This window comes from Canis lupus, chromosome 31 (assembly GCF_011100685.1).
Source record: "Canis lupus familiaris isolate Mischka breed German Shepherd chromosome 31, alternate assembly UU_Cfam_GSD_1.0, whole genome shotgun sequence".
NCBI lineage: Eukaryota > Metazoa > Chordata > Mammalia > Carnivora > Canidae > Canis > Canis lupus.
The window spans coordinates 10334794-10352889 of NC_049252.1; the positions used below are offsets into that span (position 1 = coordinate 10334794).

Below are 18096 nucleotides of genomic sequence, written 5' to 3' on the forward strand. Positions count from 1 at the left end.
AAGGAATAGACATCCCTGACTTTTATCCGACCTGGCCTCTGGACACTGGGTTTCCAATAAGAATTTGTTTCATGGAAGCATTTATTTAAATGTTTTATACACACACATGCAAACACACACGCATACATGTGTGTGTATGTATATATAGTAAAGCTTCTATCCTAAGCATCTACTTATATATTTTTTTAAGCTTTTATTTATTTATTCATGAGAGACACGGAGAGAGAGAGGCAGAGACACAGGCAGAGGAAGAAGCAGGCTCCATGCAGGGAGCTCAATACAGGACTCGATCCCGGGACTCCAGGATCACGCCCTGAGCCGAAGACAGACGCTTAACCACTGAGCCACCCAGGCGTCCCGCATCTACTTATATTTATTACTTTCTTGTCCACTGCCTATAATGGCCAACAGTTTCATATGTGTATGTCCTTTTTTCCAATTAGTAGTCAAAGAGCAAGAACAATGCCTTAATGCACAGTGAAACAGGTTAGATTCATAATAAACTGTAGTAAGTACTTCATTAATTAAATAATTGAAGAAAATACTTGCAAAGTTTTCTAATAATCAATTTCAATTATTTTCGAGTTCTCTAAATTTTTCCATGTCTTTACAAAAGCAATAATTAAAAAAAATCTCAAATTATATAGTTGAGAAGGAAAATTTTGGTTTAGTGAAAAAAACTACAACAACAACAACAAAAAACCCGACTACATTTCTGCCTGGGAGTATTTAAAGTCATGATTCCATGCTTATCATTTTCCTGGATGACACAATTACCATATAATAAACTATATAGTAGAACAATACAATATAGTGTAGGCACTCTGCAGAGCCTTTTAAATTTCTATTTTTTCTGTCTAAATGCTGTTGTTCCATGGCATTTATGAAAATCAGCTGGTTAACTTTGTTGTGAAATAATTAAACTGTATGTATAGGGCTAGTATCTTTATTGGCAAATTGCTTTTTGGAGTTCAGATCCTGAACCAGACTTTGTTGTTACTGTTGATTCCTCTCCATTCTTCTCTTTTAATAACAAAGTAATATGGTTTTGATCAAACCATCCTTTGCAGCCTGAGAAAATACCCTCCCAAGCTGTTCCCAGACTTACTGTGGAAGATTGTATGTCAGAAGCAGTGAAATAGCATATTGGCTCAAAGGCCATTAGGCAAGAGCTAGGGAAAAAAGGCAGGGCATTCACTTCTAATTTCAAATCTATCAGACATGGCTTGTCGACATTATGTCATTGGCCTGTCAGAATGAAAGAATACAAGACAAAACTGTTTTAATACTTCACTGCTTGCAATATTACCACAACACCACATGTGGAATAGATCTGAGAAGGAAGCTTTGAGTAAAGCATCATAGCTTCATTTTTTATGTTGTCATCACTGTAAGAAAGATATTTGACTGGACTTCAGCCTTTTGAGCAGTCTTTCTCTTTAAGTCTAGTACTGGGTTAGCAATAATCTGAGTTTAAATTAGCTAACTTTGTGGCTTTCTATATATTCCTTGATTATGAAAGCTAATGAAGAATTTACTTATTAACTATTCCAGTTTGCACAAAAGGGAAGAGATGGCAAGAACTAAGTTATAACCTCAACTCTCTGCCTAGGTAATGCTTACTCATGCACACATGTGTATGGACGACCACTAAATTTACATCTATCTGAAGGCATAGGTGGTAAGGGGCACTAGTCTGAAATTAAGAAAAAAAACACAAATTGCCTATGTTTGTGATCACAAAGTAAACAGTCCACATGTGTATAACTGGAAAATAGATTAATGCTGAATACTATTTTTTTGCTCTTTTTCCGCATATAGACACACACACAAACACACTTATATTTGGGGCAGTTATATACTTCATCCACATAGAATAGAGTTATACCTCAATATACCAAGATCCTGAACTCCCAAAATCACAATTGCTTATTGTACTTCATACTCACAAAAAGACCAATCCTAAAAATTCTTCCTAAGAACAAATACTCTAGATATTATTTTAAGTGTAAAGAAATCCAGATCATTGAACTGACACATGGGAAATGTGTCAAAAATCCCTTCTGACTAGCTATATGGCTTTTGACAGTTTTTGTACCACCTGTCATTTAAAATCCTCATAAAGAAAAGAATAAATTAATATTCTAAACATCAGTGGTTTGAAATGAAGATGAAATGGCGTGTGAAAAATTTCCCAAATATAATCAGTGTTCGACTTAAGTAAAGAAAAGGCCAAATTTTTCACTCAAATACTAGATCATGTATACTCAAGATTTAATAATACAAAGTGAACTTATGCTCAGAATTTTTACTCAAGAAATTCCAACTAACACATAATATAAAAAAAGTTTTAATTTATTTAAATAAATTTAAATAAAACAAAATCATAATACATAATATAAAATAAAAATTTTAAGATTGATTTCCAGCAGAGCATCATGGCTTAAACAAAACAAGCCAAAAAACTCTGGCTTAACTAACTGGAAAATATTTAAAACAAAATTATTCCTTACTTAATTTAAACAAGTGAAAAACTTACATGGATCTTAGTAAAAGTATTAAAAAAATTAGCAATAGCTTACACTCATACTGATATAATAATACTAAATGTCTACTAAATAATATGTAAATCTATTAATTCACCCAAACACTGATTAATAAGACATTGGGGAGAGTCCTCATTGTAAGGAGAGTGTCAGAAAAGGCTGGCTACAGGTACAATAATTTCCAACTTTAATTTGCCCTTTCAAATCACTAAAATGATAACTCAATTGTTTTTTCAGTTTTTTGTCCTAAAGTCTGTATTCAGACTTGGCTGAGATGTATAATATTCTGAATACAGAAGAGGGCAGAGTACATAGCTCACAAAAAATTTTTAAATCCAATTGCTATCACTCTAATTCCAGCTGTGCGATTGAATTCTATCTTTGTAATTACTAGAAATCATAATTGTGCCAGGTTAATCTTAAATTCATGGAATAAAGGCAAACTTTCCTTCCGTATTTTGTGTAGCTACATCACATTTAAAATTTTGCTATCAAAATAAATAAATAAATAAATAAATAAATAAATAAATAAAATATTGCTATCAACTTATAACTACCAATTTAATATTAGCATATCATCAGTTTTTTTGTGAGGTAATTATAATATGAATCAATACAGATCAGAGGCATAATGTGATTTACTTTGTATTCTTTCAGCACACGTTTCAGAAGCTTCATAATTTGCAAAATTCCCCCATTGTCTAAATCCTTTTAGGTCACCCAAGTAAAATTATTAGATTACTATGTCAGCATCACTGTCTTAGTCCTTTTCATATCTTCCCAAAGTTATCCTGCACAATGCATATGCTGGGCACACTGTAATAAATGCCAATGCATATTACAAGTTAAAATAATTGTGTTTCCATTCACTAGGTATCATAACTATTCCTCACAATGCCTAAAAAATGGAATTTACATGCAGAAAATCAAGGTTGTTGATGACCCAAAACACTAATCCAATAATTTAAAAGAAGCAAAAAAAAAAAAAAAAAAAAAAAAAAACGGCACTTAATAGGGTTTATGGAAAAAAAAAAAACAATAGACCAGGATAAAAGTCATTCCAAATTAGTGATTCAAATGCTTACAAGGGCAGTGTAGAAGGCAGCATTTAAAAATAGTGACTCTGAGCGTCTTCTTGCATTACATTTTAGTACATGAAATTGGCCAATGTTAATGTCCTTGCATGAAAAATCATTACATGTCAATATGAATTCCATAGAACCATAAGTCTTAGACTGTGGGCACAGAAGCCTCTAAGAATGGATTGCTGTGTGTTCTCTTCCCTACTGTCCACTTCAACAAACTCAAACAACATTAAATAACATATTTCACATTGTTGGAGCTTTTTATAGCTCATAAGGCACTTTAGCATGCATTACTGTGCTTAATTGCTCAGTGTCCCTGTAAGGTTACAGATGATAACATCCTTTTCTATGTGAAAGCACCTGGCAATCTAATGTAGCAGCATTCCTTTACCCAAAGAAAATTCAACACACATCAATTCATATTATTCAATATTTTTCTTGGAGTTGATTCATTTTGATGGAACCACAGGTTTTCATGTAATGGATTGATCCATATGATCTTTATTCCAAAATAATGTATATTACTTTTCCATGTTTGATCATTTTTTATGGAAATATTTGTTGACCTACTTCTGGCAACTTATATACAGTTTATATGCCATAAATTATAAACAAAAAAAATTTTATGTTATTTCAGAGAGAGGTAGAGTGTAACATAAAAGGGAAGGCAAATTTGGACATTTAACTATTAATCAAAATATGGAGCACCAAGTGACCCCTCCTCCAATTTTAAAAGTAAAGTGCAAAATATCTGTAAAAGCATTAGGTGTTGGTCATCATTTTTAAGGATAAAGTAAATTACAAATGTGAAACGCTGTTTTATTTAGAGAGGCTGCTCTTTAAGGAAAATGTCACAATGCCTTCCCCATAACTTCCAATCAATGCTCCAAATCAAATTCAGTTATTTTCATCTGACCTCCCTTATTTTTTAATTGTGTCTTATCTGAATATCTATAACAGTTTTACTGATACATACATCTAGATTTAAGAAAGGATCCTGAAACTCTCAAATTCATTCCAAAATTTTCCAAGCCAACTTAGAGTTCTCCAGGAGAGATAGGTTGATAAAATGCTGCAGTCAACTGCTGAAGATTTCTGCAGAAGTATAAAAGAAACCTCACTTAATTTTAAGACAAATCAGGAAGTCTTTAGCAATAAAAAAAATGACCATATGGCCTGTAATATTGCCAGGTCATCACCTATTGTACAAAAGCTGGACATTCAAGGGTGCCTGGGTGGCTTAGTTGGTTGAGCATCCTACTCTTTATTTCAGCTCAGGTCATGATCTCAGGCTTCTGAAACAGAGCCCCAGATTGCCCTCCACACTCAGCAATGAGTTGTCTTGGGGATTCTCTCTCTCTCTCTCCTTCTGCCCCTCTCCCTGCGCTCGCTCTCTCTCTCTCTCTCAAATAGATAAATACATTTAAAAAAAAAGAAAATTAAAAGAACTGGACATTACACAGGGTCTGTCAATTTTATGACAAATAGCTCAGGTGTGGATTTAGTGAATAAATATAAGCTGTAATGTCAATGAGCTGAATCTTTATTTTATGAGCAAAGAATATTTCTAAGTTCTCATCAGCTTGAAAATTCAAGGAAATGTGTGAAAGTAAGCTATTTAAAGACTTAGAATCATTTTCAGCTTCACAAATATTTTTATGACAGCATACATAAATATTAAATGCAGGATTGTCATAAAGTAGGCCATTAGACACATGAACACAGAGATATAGGAATAGTCACATGAAATATTTAAAAATGAGGGTAGAGCCAAAATAAAAGATAAAGCTTTTTATCTATTGTGACCTATTAATTTTCAGCAAGTGTGGCCAGATTTTGAGTTTTGAGCATACAGTAAAACAAACTGCTGACCTGAATCATATTTGTTTAAAAAACTGATCACAAGATTACTCTTAAATTTTATGTGGAAGTCTGAAGTAGGAATGTGAAGAAGATTGCATTCAAATAAATTTTAATGAACTAGACAGAGGAGTAGAATATATCTCCATGTTCGATTAGCATTTGCTACAAGATTCTTATTCTTTATTTTTAGAATTCATTTGGGATAGAAGAACCATTCAACAGTAATAATGTATAGAAAAAAGGTTTTTACAAATCTTTTTTGAAAGAATTTGAATAGTAGATATTTGAGTTATTTTATTTTGATAATCCTGTAACTTCAGTAGACCCCAAATTTAAGACGGTTATTTTAACTCGTTAAAAATTTTACAAAGAGTATTTTGACACAAGTAATCTTTTTATATGTAATATTGCTTCCAAAGTATTTCCGAATACCTATTTCATCAATTCCAATATACACTTGTTAAAGAAACAATAAAAACATCACCCAAAACAGCAGAGCATAAAGTACAAGTCAGCTCTCATTCTGGACATAAACAGTATAAATTACTGGGTGTTTTTAAGTTTTCAAATGTTACTGCAGAACTCTTCTAATTCCTGTGACTTCAGTCTTATTAATTCTGAACAAAATATTTCCAATATCCAGGTCTGTGATCACACAGGTAGCTGAGCATGTTATTGTCCAAGCAAATGCGTTATGAGTCCTCAGATGATGGACTACACTGAGGCCAGATGTCAGAGGTGCTGAAATTGATCATCCATCAGTAATTTTCTATCTGTCGCAATAGCTCTGACCCATTGAACTAAATAAATATGTTTAATCACTGACTGGTCAACTTATCAAATGCTGCCCTGGGCTAAGGGGAAGGACTTGTCAAATGTAGACCAGATAAAGCAAGAACCACAGCCATAGGCAAGAAAGTAACTGCATCCCTTATCTCTATCCCTTTCATCTCACTTTGGGAAAACAGACTTAGGAAATCGTATTAGGAAAACAACTTTTTAGCCAAGAGAGGACAGACAAATGTTTCCTTAAAGTTCTACTGTTTTTTCTCCTATTTTTTTTTCTATATAAACCAAACTGTTCGTATTTCTCAATTAGACTGCAATTATATAAAGACATCCCAAGTTCAGTGACAGGTAGTACAATGAAACTTCAATAATGGGGAAAGAGTTAAGGAGGAGTTGTATCACAGAGTTATTTTCTGCCATGGGGCAATGGTGATTTCAGAACACCTACTCAGTCCTTATGATAAAGCTCTCCTCTGAAAAAGAAATACCTTCACCATTCACATAAGCTAAGGGATTCAAAATTGCTGAATATGAACAGTTACATGACAAGCCCATTACATACAAACATTAATCATAGTTAATGAGATAAAAGGTTCCCTAACGTGTGACATTGGGTAAGTGATAGATCAGCCATCCTTTCATTGAATGTGCCAACAGCTATGTGATTATAAAGGCCAACTGCCATCACCGTCCAGGAATGGAGCAAACTGAGATTAGATGCACTGCACTGACCACAAACAGTAGGATCTCTCTGGCAGGATTCATGGAGGCGCACAAAAGACCACTCTCAGTATTAAGTTCTCTATGTCTTACTTTGCCACTGCCATGAGCTGGCAGTCATGACAGAAAACTCTTGAACTTGTTTATTCACACTTGTTTAATCCTGATTCTACACACTGACTCAGCCTGTGGGGTTAAGAAGATGGATGAGAGGAGCCAGGGCCATGAAGGGGTCAGGGTCATGATGTCGCTAGATCTCATTAACTACATCACTCAAGACACCAGTCACTCCAAAGGTCACTCCAACTGAGGACTCTGGAAAGGTAAAGGAAAATCAGTTGGATGCAATGAACTGATTTTTCTGAGAACTGACATCACATATAAAAAGAAAACTATTTGAAATTTGCTTTCCAGAACCAATGATACCAACTTGTTAAAAAAAGTTTTAAGAAATGAAGAATACATTGTGGAATCACTATATTGTACACCTGAAACTAACATGACACTGCATGTTAACTAGCTGGAATTAAAATCTTTAAAAAATTTTAAAAAGAAAAGAAATCGATAAATAAAATTTTAAAAGAGAAATGAAGAATAAACTACTTACAAACTCTCAAGCAAAAAAAAAAGATAACAATTGTGAAAAAGGCCATCAAAGTCTAGTGAGCCCATGAATTAACAATTACTATGTTGATTTTTTACCATGTAAAATTTGGCCTATCATACATTAGTTGATATAAAAAGGTAGAGGAAGGGCTAGTGTTCACAAAAGGTATCACCACCATTAGAAAGCTGAAAACAACTTTTTTGGTGACAGAAAAACTAATAATTTTAACTTATTTTACAGAGATATTATAGAATAGTTGGAAGTAAAACCATTACATGAAAACATTCATGAAACCACAATGCTAGAATTTGGAAGGACTTACTAAACATGTTTGCAATTTAGATTATTTCTATGTCCTGAGTATACGTGCAAGCAATTATTATGAGACATCCAAATTTCTAATTCTTTGAAGAAATAAAAACTTAAAATTATGTTACATCTTATCTAATATGACCAAGTTATAGAGCGATTTATTTATATGTATAGTATTTATATCTTTTATTTTATTGGAGTATTACACAAAATTGAATTCATTTTACAGATTGTCTATTACGATAGTGATAGTGTTAACAAATGCATTAAAACATAGTGGAAATAATGATGCTTATTTCTGACAGTACTTTTTTTTAACTCCTCAATAGTTTCTCACATTTCTGAAATAAGAATATATTACATATAACCAGAAAAACATATCAAAGTGAAAGACAAAATAAAGAAAAGGAAAACAAACTGACATGCACAGCAGAAAGGTCTTTATAGTAATTCAGATAATATGGGTCCAAAGAGAAGAGAAACGTAATTTTGGTCTAATATATGCCTGTTTATGTACATAAAATCACAAAATTTAGGTGAAAGTATTTTGGTAAATAGCAAATGGGCAGTTTACCTAATACAATACTTTATATACTAAGGATAAGTCATATATACAACAACAACAAAAAATCTTCATTTCCTTCTTAGAGAAACAAAACAAGATTCAAGTTATATACTAGAAATTTATACTCCTTTGTTTGCATTAAACTTAAAGAGACCAGAAATACTGGTTCAGAATGTATACAATTTTGCATAAAACATCATTTACCTTAGACCCTGATTGCCTGATTAAAAAAGAAAAATGACTTAATTATATGGTGACAAGGTGAATAGAGATTGCATAGATGTGGATACACGATCAGTTAATTCCTTAAAAGACATGGAAGATTAAGGAAAAAACTCACTTACCAGTATATTATCAATTACTTGTTGTCAACCAGAATTCACATGAAGAAATAGTTTAAAAAAAAAAAAGATATTATCTGGGCTAAGAAGAAATTTGCACAGACTGGGGGACAGGCCAGTTAAAGACTGCTGCTAAACTTACTTGATATCCAAGATTGGCTCCTCTAAGTTTCTTGAAGCCAAATGTAAATGATATATTAGAAATCTCTTTTTTTTCCAATAAACTTAGTTCAGTAATCATAGATGACCCTTTATATTAGCTCAGTTTGATTTCCCTTTTCTCGAGGACAAATGATCTAGCCCATCCTCCTCAACCTTAAATTCAAGAAACCAGACTCAGAGAGATTAAACGTTTGCCAAGAATTACAGACCTAGTTAACAGTAGAAGGGGCAGAATCTGGTGCTTTCTGGAAAAAGAAATTCCCAGAATTATCTTTTCCCTACATCGCTGTCTCATGAAACTGGCTCCTTATTTGTCATCTTAAGCCTGCCTCTCACCAGCTAGGGGCTCAGATTAAGTCAGTTCATTTCTCAGGGCCTCAGTTTCTACTCCTGAACAAGACTGATGATCTCTAAAGTTCCTCCAACCTGCCAGCTTCTAAATGCACGGTTTTACGATGACCTGATTCACCCGAAGTTTGCGTCTTTTTTTTTTTTTCCTGATTTAATCCTACATTTATTTCTTGTGAGAAAGCTTCCATTAATGCCCCTGTAATTAACATCAAACCCAAATGGAATGAATGGGAGATTTTCTTATGCACAGGATAAGAACCCTTAAATAAGAATGAATAATGATAATATTTCCCAGAAGACAACTATGGCAGCCCTCAAGTATGATTAACTAGACCACTCCTTGTCTCTCTTTCTCCACAGAAATAGAACAGTTCATTTGCATGTCATCTGATATAAAGAGATTCTAGCATATAATGGGTTATTACCATTGGGTACTTCATTAGTAAAGCTTTTCCTTATGATGTGATAGAATAGAAAAAGACAAAGTAAATTGAGATTCTTACATCTCTATTAATGACATACACATTTGGAGATTAGATTCTATCAGCTTATCCATCAATCCTAAAGAACCAAACAAGTACTTAGGAAGGGTTTTACAAGTTGACCCCTTTCTAGGTAGCCCTGTTTAACAACAGACTTTGGAGAGAGGCTGCTTTTAAAAAGAAAATCCTATATGAATATTAAACACAGCATTTCCCCCCTTCGTTTAAGAATATTCAAAGCAGATCCAGGAAGAAAACAAAAATAAATCAGCCTTTCTATCAAGCTGCTCTTGAATTTGGACATGTGGGTCCTGGGGAATTATATGTTATAAATGAGGGGTTGGGCTACGAAATGCAATTAATTTAATTGCTTATAATCTCAGAGGATTTCAAAATAAGATGTGTAAGATGTGTGGACAAATGGGATTTTTCCAAGGACTTTTCATGAAACATGATAATACTAAATTTAAGGAAATTATTTCTACTTTATAGAATTCCTTGTGAATCGGAAAGTGATGAGGATTATTCTGCAACTGAATAGGTCACCAAGACTGTTTGTCACTTTGTTTCATTATTGTGGGAGACTGATTTTTCCTTTGAGGAAAAATAAAGCAAAGTCATACCAAAAATATATAGTTCTACACAATTTTTAAGGTTTTCTTCTGATCACATTATCACATTGGTTTTGGTCTGCCTGTAATCCTTAAGATCCCAGGAAAGAAGTCATACACGATATCATTGCCCAGCCTGCTAAGGCAAAATCTGCAACTTCTATCTAGTGGTTCTTTTCTTTCCTCAAAAGTCAACAGAACAAGTATATTCTCTCTTTGTCTTGACAGTTCTTGATGTGCTTGGTGAGAACTACCAGACCTACCAATGTCTTCAATGCTCCTGGTTCAATAAATCCAATTCCTTCTACATTTCCTACTTGTGACAGTCTTAAACACTTGATATTTCTCATCTAGAAGTATTCCTCGTTTCATGGTGCATTTAATTTGACACTCAGAACTACTAACAGTATTCTACCCATAGTTTTAGCAACAAAGAATCAGGCTGGATTGCATTTCTTAATCTCAATGGAATTTAGAGTAAGAGAATTTCAGCAGCTATATAAAGGACCCTAAAGGATCCCATTCATTATCATATATTAGGGACTCTTTACTCCCATGAACAACCACACCCATTTTACATTAACCTCCACAGCTTCCCCTTAAAAAATGCCTATCATTAAACTAAACAACCATGATGGAGCAAAAATCAGAAACAGAAGGAAAATTCATAGAACTGTATGTAGAATGTACTGCATGTTGAATTTATGAATTCAATGAATTTGTAAGTCTGATTAAGTAATTTTAAACAGATCACAAACAAGTCACAAAAAATATGAAATATTCAGTATTTAAGTAAAACATTTAAATATTTAAAAGTTGGGATCCCTGGGTGGCGCAGCGGTTTAGCGCCTGCCTTTGGCCCAGGGCACGATCCTGGAGACCCGGGATCGAATCCCACGTCAGGCTCCCAGTGCATGGAGCCTGCTTCTCCCTCTGCCTATGTCTCTGCCTCTCTCTGTGTGACTATCATAAATAAATAAAAATTTTAAAAAAAATAAAATAAACAATTCTCGTTCTTAATATTTAATAAATAAATAAATAAATAAATATTTAAAAGTTACAAAGTAAATTATTCAGGGGGTGCCTGGGTGGCTGAGTTAGTTGAGCATCTGACTCTTGATTTTGGCTCAGATCATGATCTCAGGGTTGTGAATTCAAGCCCAGGGTCGGGCTTCAGGCTGTACTCTGCTTGGGATTCTCTTTCTCCCTCTGCCCCTATCTGCCTCGCTCTTTAAGTCAATAAACAAATGAATAAATAATTTGGTTCCTAATAAGATATTTCTTATTTATATTTTAATGTATATCTAAGAGAGTTTAACAATTCATTTATTTTAACTTTTTATTTTGAAATAATTATGGATTTATAATAAATTGTAAAGCTAGTACAGAGGTCCTGTGTACCCTCCACCCAGTTACCCCTCCAATGGTTATATCTTATATAATGATAGCATAATACCAAAACTAGGCATCTGACATGGGTACAATGTACGTGTGTAGGTTATTCTATAACATCTTACCGTGTGTACACCTTTGTGTAATCACCATCACCATCAAGATGCATGACTGTTTCATCAACACAAAGAATACCTCCTTGTTCTCTGTTCACGGTCACACCTATGCCTCCGTCTACACCATCCCTAACTCTTGGCAACCCCTAATCTATTTTCTATCACTATAATTTTGTCATTTTGAAAAGCTTATATAAATGAAATCATACAGTCTGTGATCTTTTAAAATGGCCTTTTTCACGGAGTATAATGCCCTTGAGATCCATCTAATAAGTTGGATGGATGGATCTCAATTTATTCCTTTTTATTGTTGAATCATATTCCATGATATGGGTATAGCAGGCTTTGTTTAACCATTTACTTGTTGAGGAACATTTTAATTGCTTCCATTCTTTGCTGTCACAAATAAATTTTTTTTGAGTGTTTAATTCAAACCTATATTTGTAGTTTCTAAAATGTTGATCCACAGACCACTTTCTTGTTACATGTGTGTACCAATGAAAACAAAAGGCAGAGAATCACTGCCATCCCTGCAAAAGAAATGGCTCCTTTTCTAACATTCTTTAAAAATATACAATGTACGGTCCTTGCACCTCAGCACAGGTGGTGACGTAATAAATACAGTGGCTCGCTTGTTCTCCTCACTGTTCCTCGAGGTCTGCCAACTACCTGTTATAAGCCCGCTCCTTTTTGGATTTCTCCAGGGCTTTGTCCATGGTCTTCTCATTCTCCCCTCGACATTTGGGACAGTACCACTTGCCCTTTGGTTTGTGATTCAGCCCCACACAGGAGAAATGGAACCACTCAATGGGGCACTCATCATTGTCACAGCCGATCATTTCTCCATAGGAGACCTGATTGCACAGACAGTATGTTGGCTCATTTGGGTCGATGGGAAGGTCTGCGGGGGACGCTTCCCGCTCGGCTTTGGCCTTGGAGCGTTTCTTCTTCTTGGAGGCTTTTGCTTTCTTCTCCTTAGGTGTTCCTGAGGTGAAATCATCATGGTCGTGATTATTAGCCACGTTCTCTCGATTCTCATTGTTGCGCTGTCGCCGGGACCTCTTGTTGTTGCTCTTCTCTGCCTGTGTGATTGTCTCACTCTTGGACTTATCCTGGCCAGCTTTGCCGCTGTGGCCAGTGGTGTCATTGACCTCCTGATGTGCCTCAAAGAGCTCCACATGACTATCTACCTGCCTGGTCCGGTTCTCCACCAGCTCTACCATCTGACTCACGATCTGGATCTTCCCGTCACCCAGTTCCTGGCTCCGAATCAGGGCCCTCTGAATGCAATGCAACACTCTCCTCTTCTGGACACTGTCTGTCTCACGTTTAAATTTCTCATAATACTCATCCAGTTCCTTCAGGATTTCTTGGTATTTGGTGTCGATCTCCCGCATCAGGGAGACGTTTCTCTGCAGGTCCAAAGGCAGAGACTCGATGGAGTCCAGGTAGTCCTCCGCATAGTTCACCAGGTGCATCTGCTCCCCATTGACAGGGCTCAACATGGTTCACCCACAAATAAAATTTTTATTTAAGTCATTTTTTTTTTATTTTGGCAAAAGGTATATAGTAATTTCTTGGCCCACTCTTAACATGCTAGTGATGTTTAACATCTTTTCATGTGCTTATTTGCCATCCATAGATCCTTTTTGGTGAAATGTCTCTTCATGTCTTGTCCCCATTTTCTAATTGGATTATTTCAGTTAGTGTTGAATTTCAAGAGACTTTTACGCATTCTAAATATGAGTTTTGTCAGATATATGTTAGGATATATGTTATTTACAAATATGTTCCCCTACTGTATTACTTATCTCTTTATCCTCTTAATAGGATCTTTCAGAGAATAAATGTTTTTCGCTTTAATGAAGTCACTTTTTTTTTTTTTTTTTTTTTTTGGTTTGTGTTATGGTATCATGTCTAAGAACTCTTCACTAAGTCTTAGATACCAAAGGGTTTATCTTACCTTCTAAAGGTTCTCTAGTTTTATACTTCATTTACATTTAAGTCTATGATCCATTTTTAATTCATTTTTGTAGAATGTGTGTGGTTTAAGTTGAGGAGGTTCTTTTTCCTTTCTTTCTTTTTTTTTTCTTTTTCTTTTTTTTTTTTTGCCTATGGAAATCCAATTGCCCCAATATCATTTATACCATTTATTGGAAAGACTAACTTTTGTTTAATTCATTTTAAAAGGAAATAGTTATTTGAAAGCCCAACTGACCAATGTTCATGATACTATGTACTGAACTAAGAAACTATCAAAGTCAGCAAATATTGACAAGTACATATGCCATGAGATAAATGCATGTAAGTATGTCAGTAATTCTCAAAAACTCTAGAAAATATTATAAAGGTATCATTGCTCTTATCATGCCCCATTTTCTATAAAACTTAGTCAAGTTATCTTTAGATATTAAATGATAGATGGTTCTACTTACGAATTGGATTCTTCATCTTCAAGCTGCTTTGACATGCAAATGTGTCAATAAGAACTGAAAGTGATGGATTTTCCTGATACTGATATTTGACAACTAGGAACTGTACAGAGAAAATCAAATTACTTGAATAAACTAATGAGCTCTCGAATGTCAATATATAACTAAATAAAAAGAAAGTAAAGATTACCCTTTCTGTTGTTCCTTTTCTTTAATATCCCATGAATCACAGAATTTTAACACCAGAACAAAGCTTTAGACTCATCTAGTCCAGCATCCTCCTTGTATACATATAATCAAATCATCATCTCTGAGTAAAATAACTAAAACAAACGCTAGGGATTTCCTCTATGTGTCTAAGGATTTTATTTGTTTGTTTAAATGAATCAATAAGGAGTCTTAGTGGTTAACAAAGCAGACTCTAGAGGAAGTTGTCTGAGTTCAAATCCTGATTCTCACTGCAGTCTGAAAAATTACAAGTTAATTCTTTGGGCCTCAGCTATAACAGAGAGTAAATAACAGGGTTATTCTGAGAATGAAATAAATCATAAGTATAAAACATTTTTAAAAACCAGCCTGGCATTTAGTAAGAGCAGTGATTATTATTACTCATTTCTACCCAGAGAAATCATTCCACTCCTTTCATAATCCTCTTGGCAGAATCAACCTCTTCCTCCACTGAATCCCCTCAGAATGTCAGCCCAAGGACTTACACATTTTGCATCAACCTGTTAACACATTTGGACAGCAAGAGTCATGTCTTGCTCTGTTTACTTGTTTTGTTTTGACCTGAGGTTTAAAAAAAAAAAAAAAAACATAAAATATAACATCTTTACCCTTTGTAAGTGTACAGTTCAGCAGTGTTAAGTATATTCACATTATTGTGTAACAAATCTCCAGGGCTTTTTCATCTCACAACAATGAAACTTTATACACATTAAACAACTCTTCTAAGTGCCTGCAGCCTCAATACTTAGCTGAGTACTTAGCAACTGGAAAGCACTGTAGGAAAATGTAGCAAACTGAATTTATGTCATGCCTTGAACCACAAATTCATGACTTAAATGTTTGTCAATTCTCTTGGAATGCCATCTCTCCTCTTTCTGATATCAACTTAATTCATCAGCTTATCTCAACCCTCATCCTACTATACTGTAACTTGCAGTAGGCCTCCCCATTCATGCTCTCCAATACTCCCATCTAATGTACGCTGTTTAACAAATCTCCTTCATACCACACTTGCGAGTAACACTTCTCAATCAAAAACACTAAAAGGCTCCCTTAGGTCTTTGAGGAGAATACTCAACTCCTGAGTTTGAGTCATTGCCAATCTCCACTTCCCTATTTAAGTTACCTCCCTCTATCCCCCTAAGTACATTCTCCAAATCAGCATACACTTATCTTCTCCAAACTAGCCAACATGGCCTCAGGGTTTTGCTTTTATACTTCTCTCCAGTTTCCTACAGGACATTTTCATTTATATTCAATCAGAAGCATCTGGTGCCACTCTTACTTCTCGTGGTATACTCTTTTTTTTTTTTTTTTTAAGATTTTATTTACTTATTAATGAGAGACATGGAGAGAGAGGCAGAGACATAGGCAGAGGGAGAAGCAGGCTCCCTGTGAGAAGCCTAATGTGGGACTCAATCCCAGCACCCTGGGATCACGACCAGAGCCAAAGGCAGATGCTCAACCACTGAGCCACCCAGTCAGCCCCCCAGAGCAAACTCTTTGTGAAGGCCCTTACTCTACACAACAGGGGAAGAAGGTCTTTTGATGAAGTTGCCCAGGTTTCTCACAAATAACACAACACCACTGAGGATATCACCTCTTAAAATCACTCTCAATTACTAACAACTAGGAAACCCAATAAAGACTTTTTAACTGATTTAAGGAAAAGCATTGAATGTGCTCACTCAATGTGAATCAGCAGAGAAAGCAAGAAGCAGGAAAGTGAGGCAGGGTAATATACAGGAAATGGTCTATAGCACATATGACTTCTATTATGGAAATAAAGTCATATTGTGTTATTGTCAACTTTATAGTATATAAATGAATAAAATTTGTTATAAAATCTTAGTATAGACTTAGATGTTAGATAACTACATAGAAAAGCTTAATGATGGCCTTTATAAATACTAGGAAGTACTTGTATAACTGGGAAACAGCTTGCTTATCAGAAAAAAAATAGTATAGATGATAAAAAAAAAGAGCTCCTTCTCTTCTTAGATGTAAATGTAAGCTTAGTTCCCAAACCTTCATTTGTGATGTGACTCAATGTGCCAATAACAAATAATCAATCAGACTTTTAGAGCCTGTAATATAGCTAACATCCTTGTTTGTTGGCCTTTTAAGTATTATATAACAGGCTTAATCAGGGAATAAGTGCCTACAAATGGTAGATTTTCTGCAAAAGCAAAATAAACATACAAAAAAAAAAAAAAAAAAAACAAACTGTTGGGATTCACCAGCGTCTGGGCCTGTATATCTATCTGTCACATCATCAAACCCCTGCCATCAAACAATCCTTGTTTGATTTCTAACCAAGTCCCAGCAATACTAACTTACTGACATCTACCCAGGCCCAGGAAGTAATGCTCGGGAATTTTAGAGAGATAATAGAAATCACCCCAAGCAGGAACCCAAATTATTTCTTGTGAAACATATACTCAATTGACAAAAATGTATAAATATCTTCTAATTTTTTTTAAAATGGTGGTTGGGAATGTTGTTTTGTTTTTGAAATCTTCTAAGGGGAAAAAAAAACAATTCCAATGATATACATAGAATAAAAGAGTATGTCAGTTTTATGATTGAACCTCACCCTTTAGCAGTTAAACCATAAACTGCTACAAATTTTTATGCAAAATTTACAGAGTTGAACAAAATTTTACCTACTATTTTTACTTCTATACTGCTATAGAAAGCTTACCAACTCATGCATGAAAGAAGGGCAATCTCTTTTACATAATTACAAAAATCTTGTGGGGGCTGCTTCATAATAGAAAGATGTGTATTATATTTATCAGAAATGAATTCAATCTAAAGAAGAAAACTGGGGACTGGCCATTGTGCTGAAACACAAATCTTGAGAGAAAAGCCTACAAGTTGCAGCCCAAATTACATTTTCTAAGTATAATGTCAACCTGTATGCATTTTTATTAAAATCAACTTATATTTACATACTAATAGAAATCTAATAAATTGAAGCTTATGGGTAGAAAAACCCTCCACAATCTTGAATATTCCTTTTCTTAACTACATTTAAAAAGGTTTCTGGAGTTGAAAACAATCATTCACTCACTACAGCATGTTCTGTCTTGATCCATCTTAGCATCACTATGAATAGTTTTACCTGTCATCCATGGATAGGATTTACATGTTCGCAGAGCTCAGGACAATACTGTTTTCAGAAATAATCTTTTGAAAAAAGTAGAGGACATCAAGATTTTACTTCATTTATGCACTTTCCCTGGAGTCAGAGTTAACTCAGGCTTATTTGAGTGAATAGCAACTTGAGACTTGTACTAAGAGGGGCTGCGTGCAGTCAATTCAATCAACAGAAAACTGATATTAAAATATAGCATACATATTTAACTAGATAATAAATTCAAACATGTTCTCCAGGAGCAGCAATATCATACCTTCACTTGTGAAGATCAAGGAAGAGAACTGTATTTGAAAGAATTTGATTGACTTTCACAAAATTAAGAGGTACACAC

The 18096-nt window shown here is 34.5% G+C and overlaps 2 protein-coding genes across 18 annotated transcripts in view; both read right to left on the minus strand.

The window, feature by feature from the left end:
• ROBO2 (roundabout guidance receptor 2) overlaps window positions 1-18096 on the minus strand; it is a 1638467-nt gene that overhangs the window by 494575 nt on the left and 1125796 nt on the right. The gene's annotated exons all lie outside the window — the stretch shown is intronic.
• On the minus strand, window positions 12353-13462 carry LOC478381 (inhibitor of growth protein 1-like). The gene has a single exon (XM_038581219.1). The coding sequence runs from the start codon at window positions 13445-13447 to the stop codon at window positions 12608-12610; it is 840 nt and encodes a 279-aa protein (XP_038437147.1). The 5' UTR covers window positions 13448-13462; the 3' UTR covers window positions 12353-12607.

Excerpts from the sequence above, each read along its gene's own strand:
- LOC478381 (XM_038581219.1), bottom strand. The coding sequence starts at position 13,447 with ATGTTGAGCCCTGTCAATGGGGAGCAGATGCACCTGGTGAACTATGCG.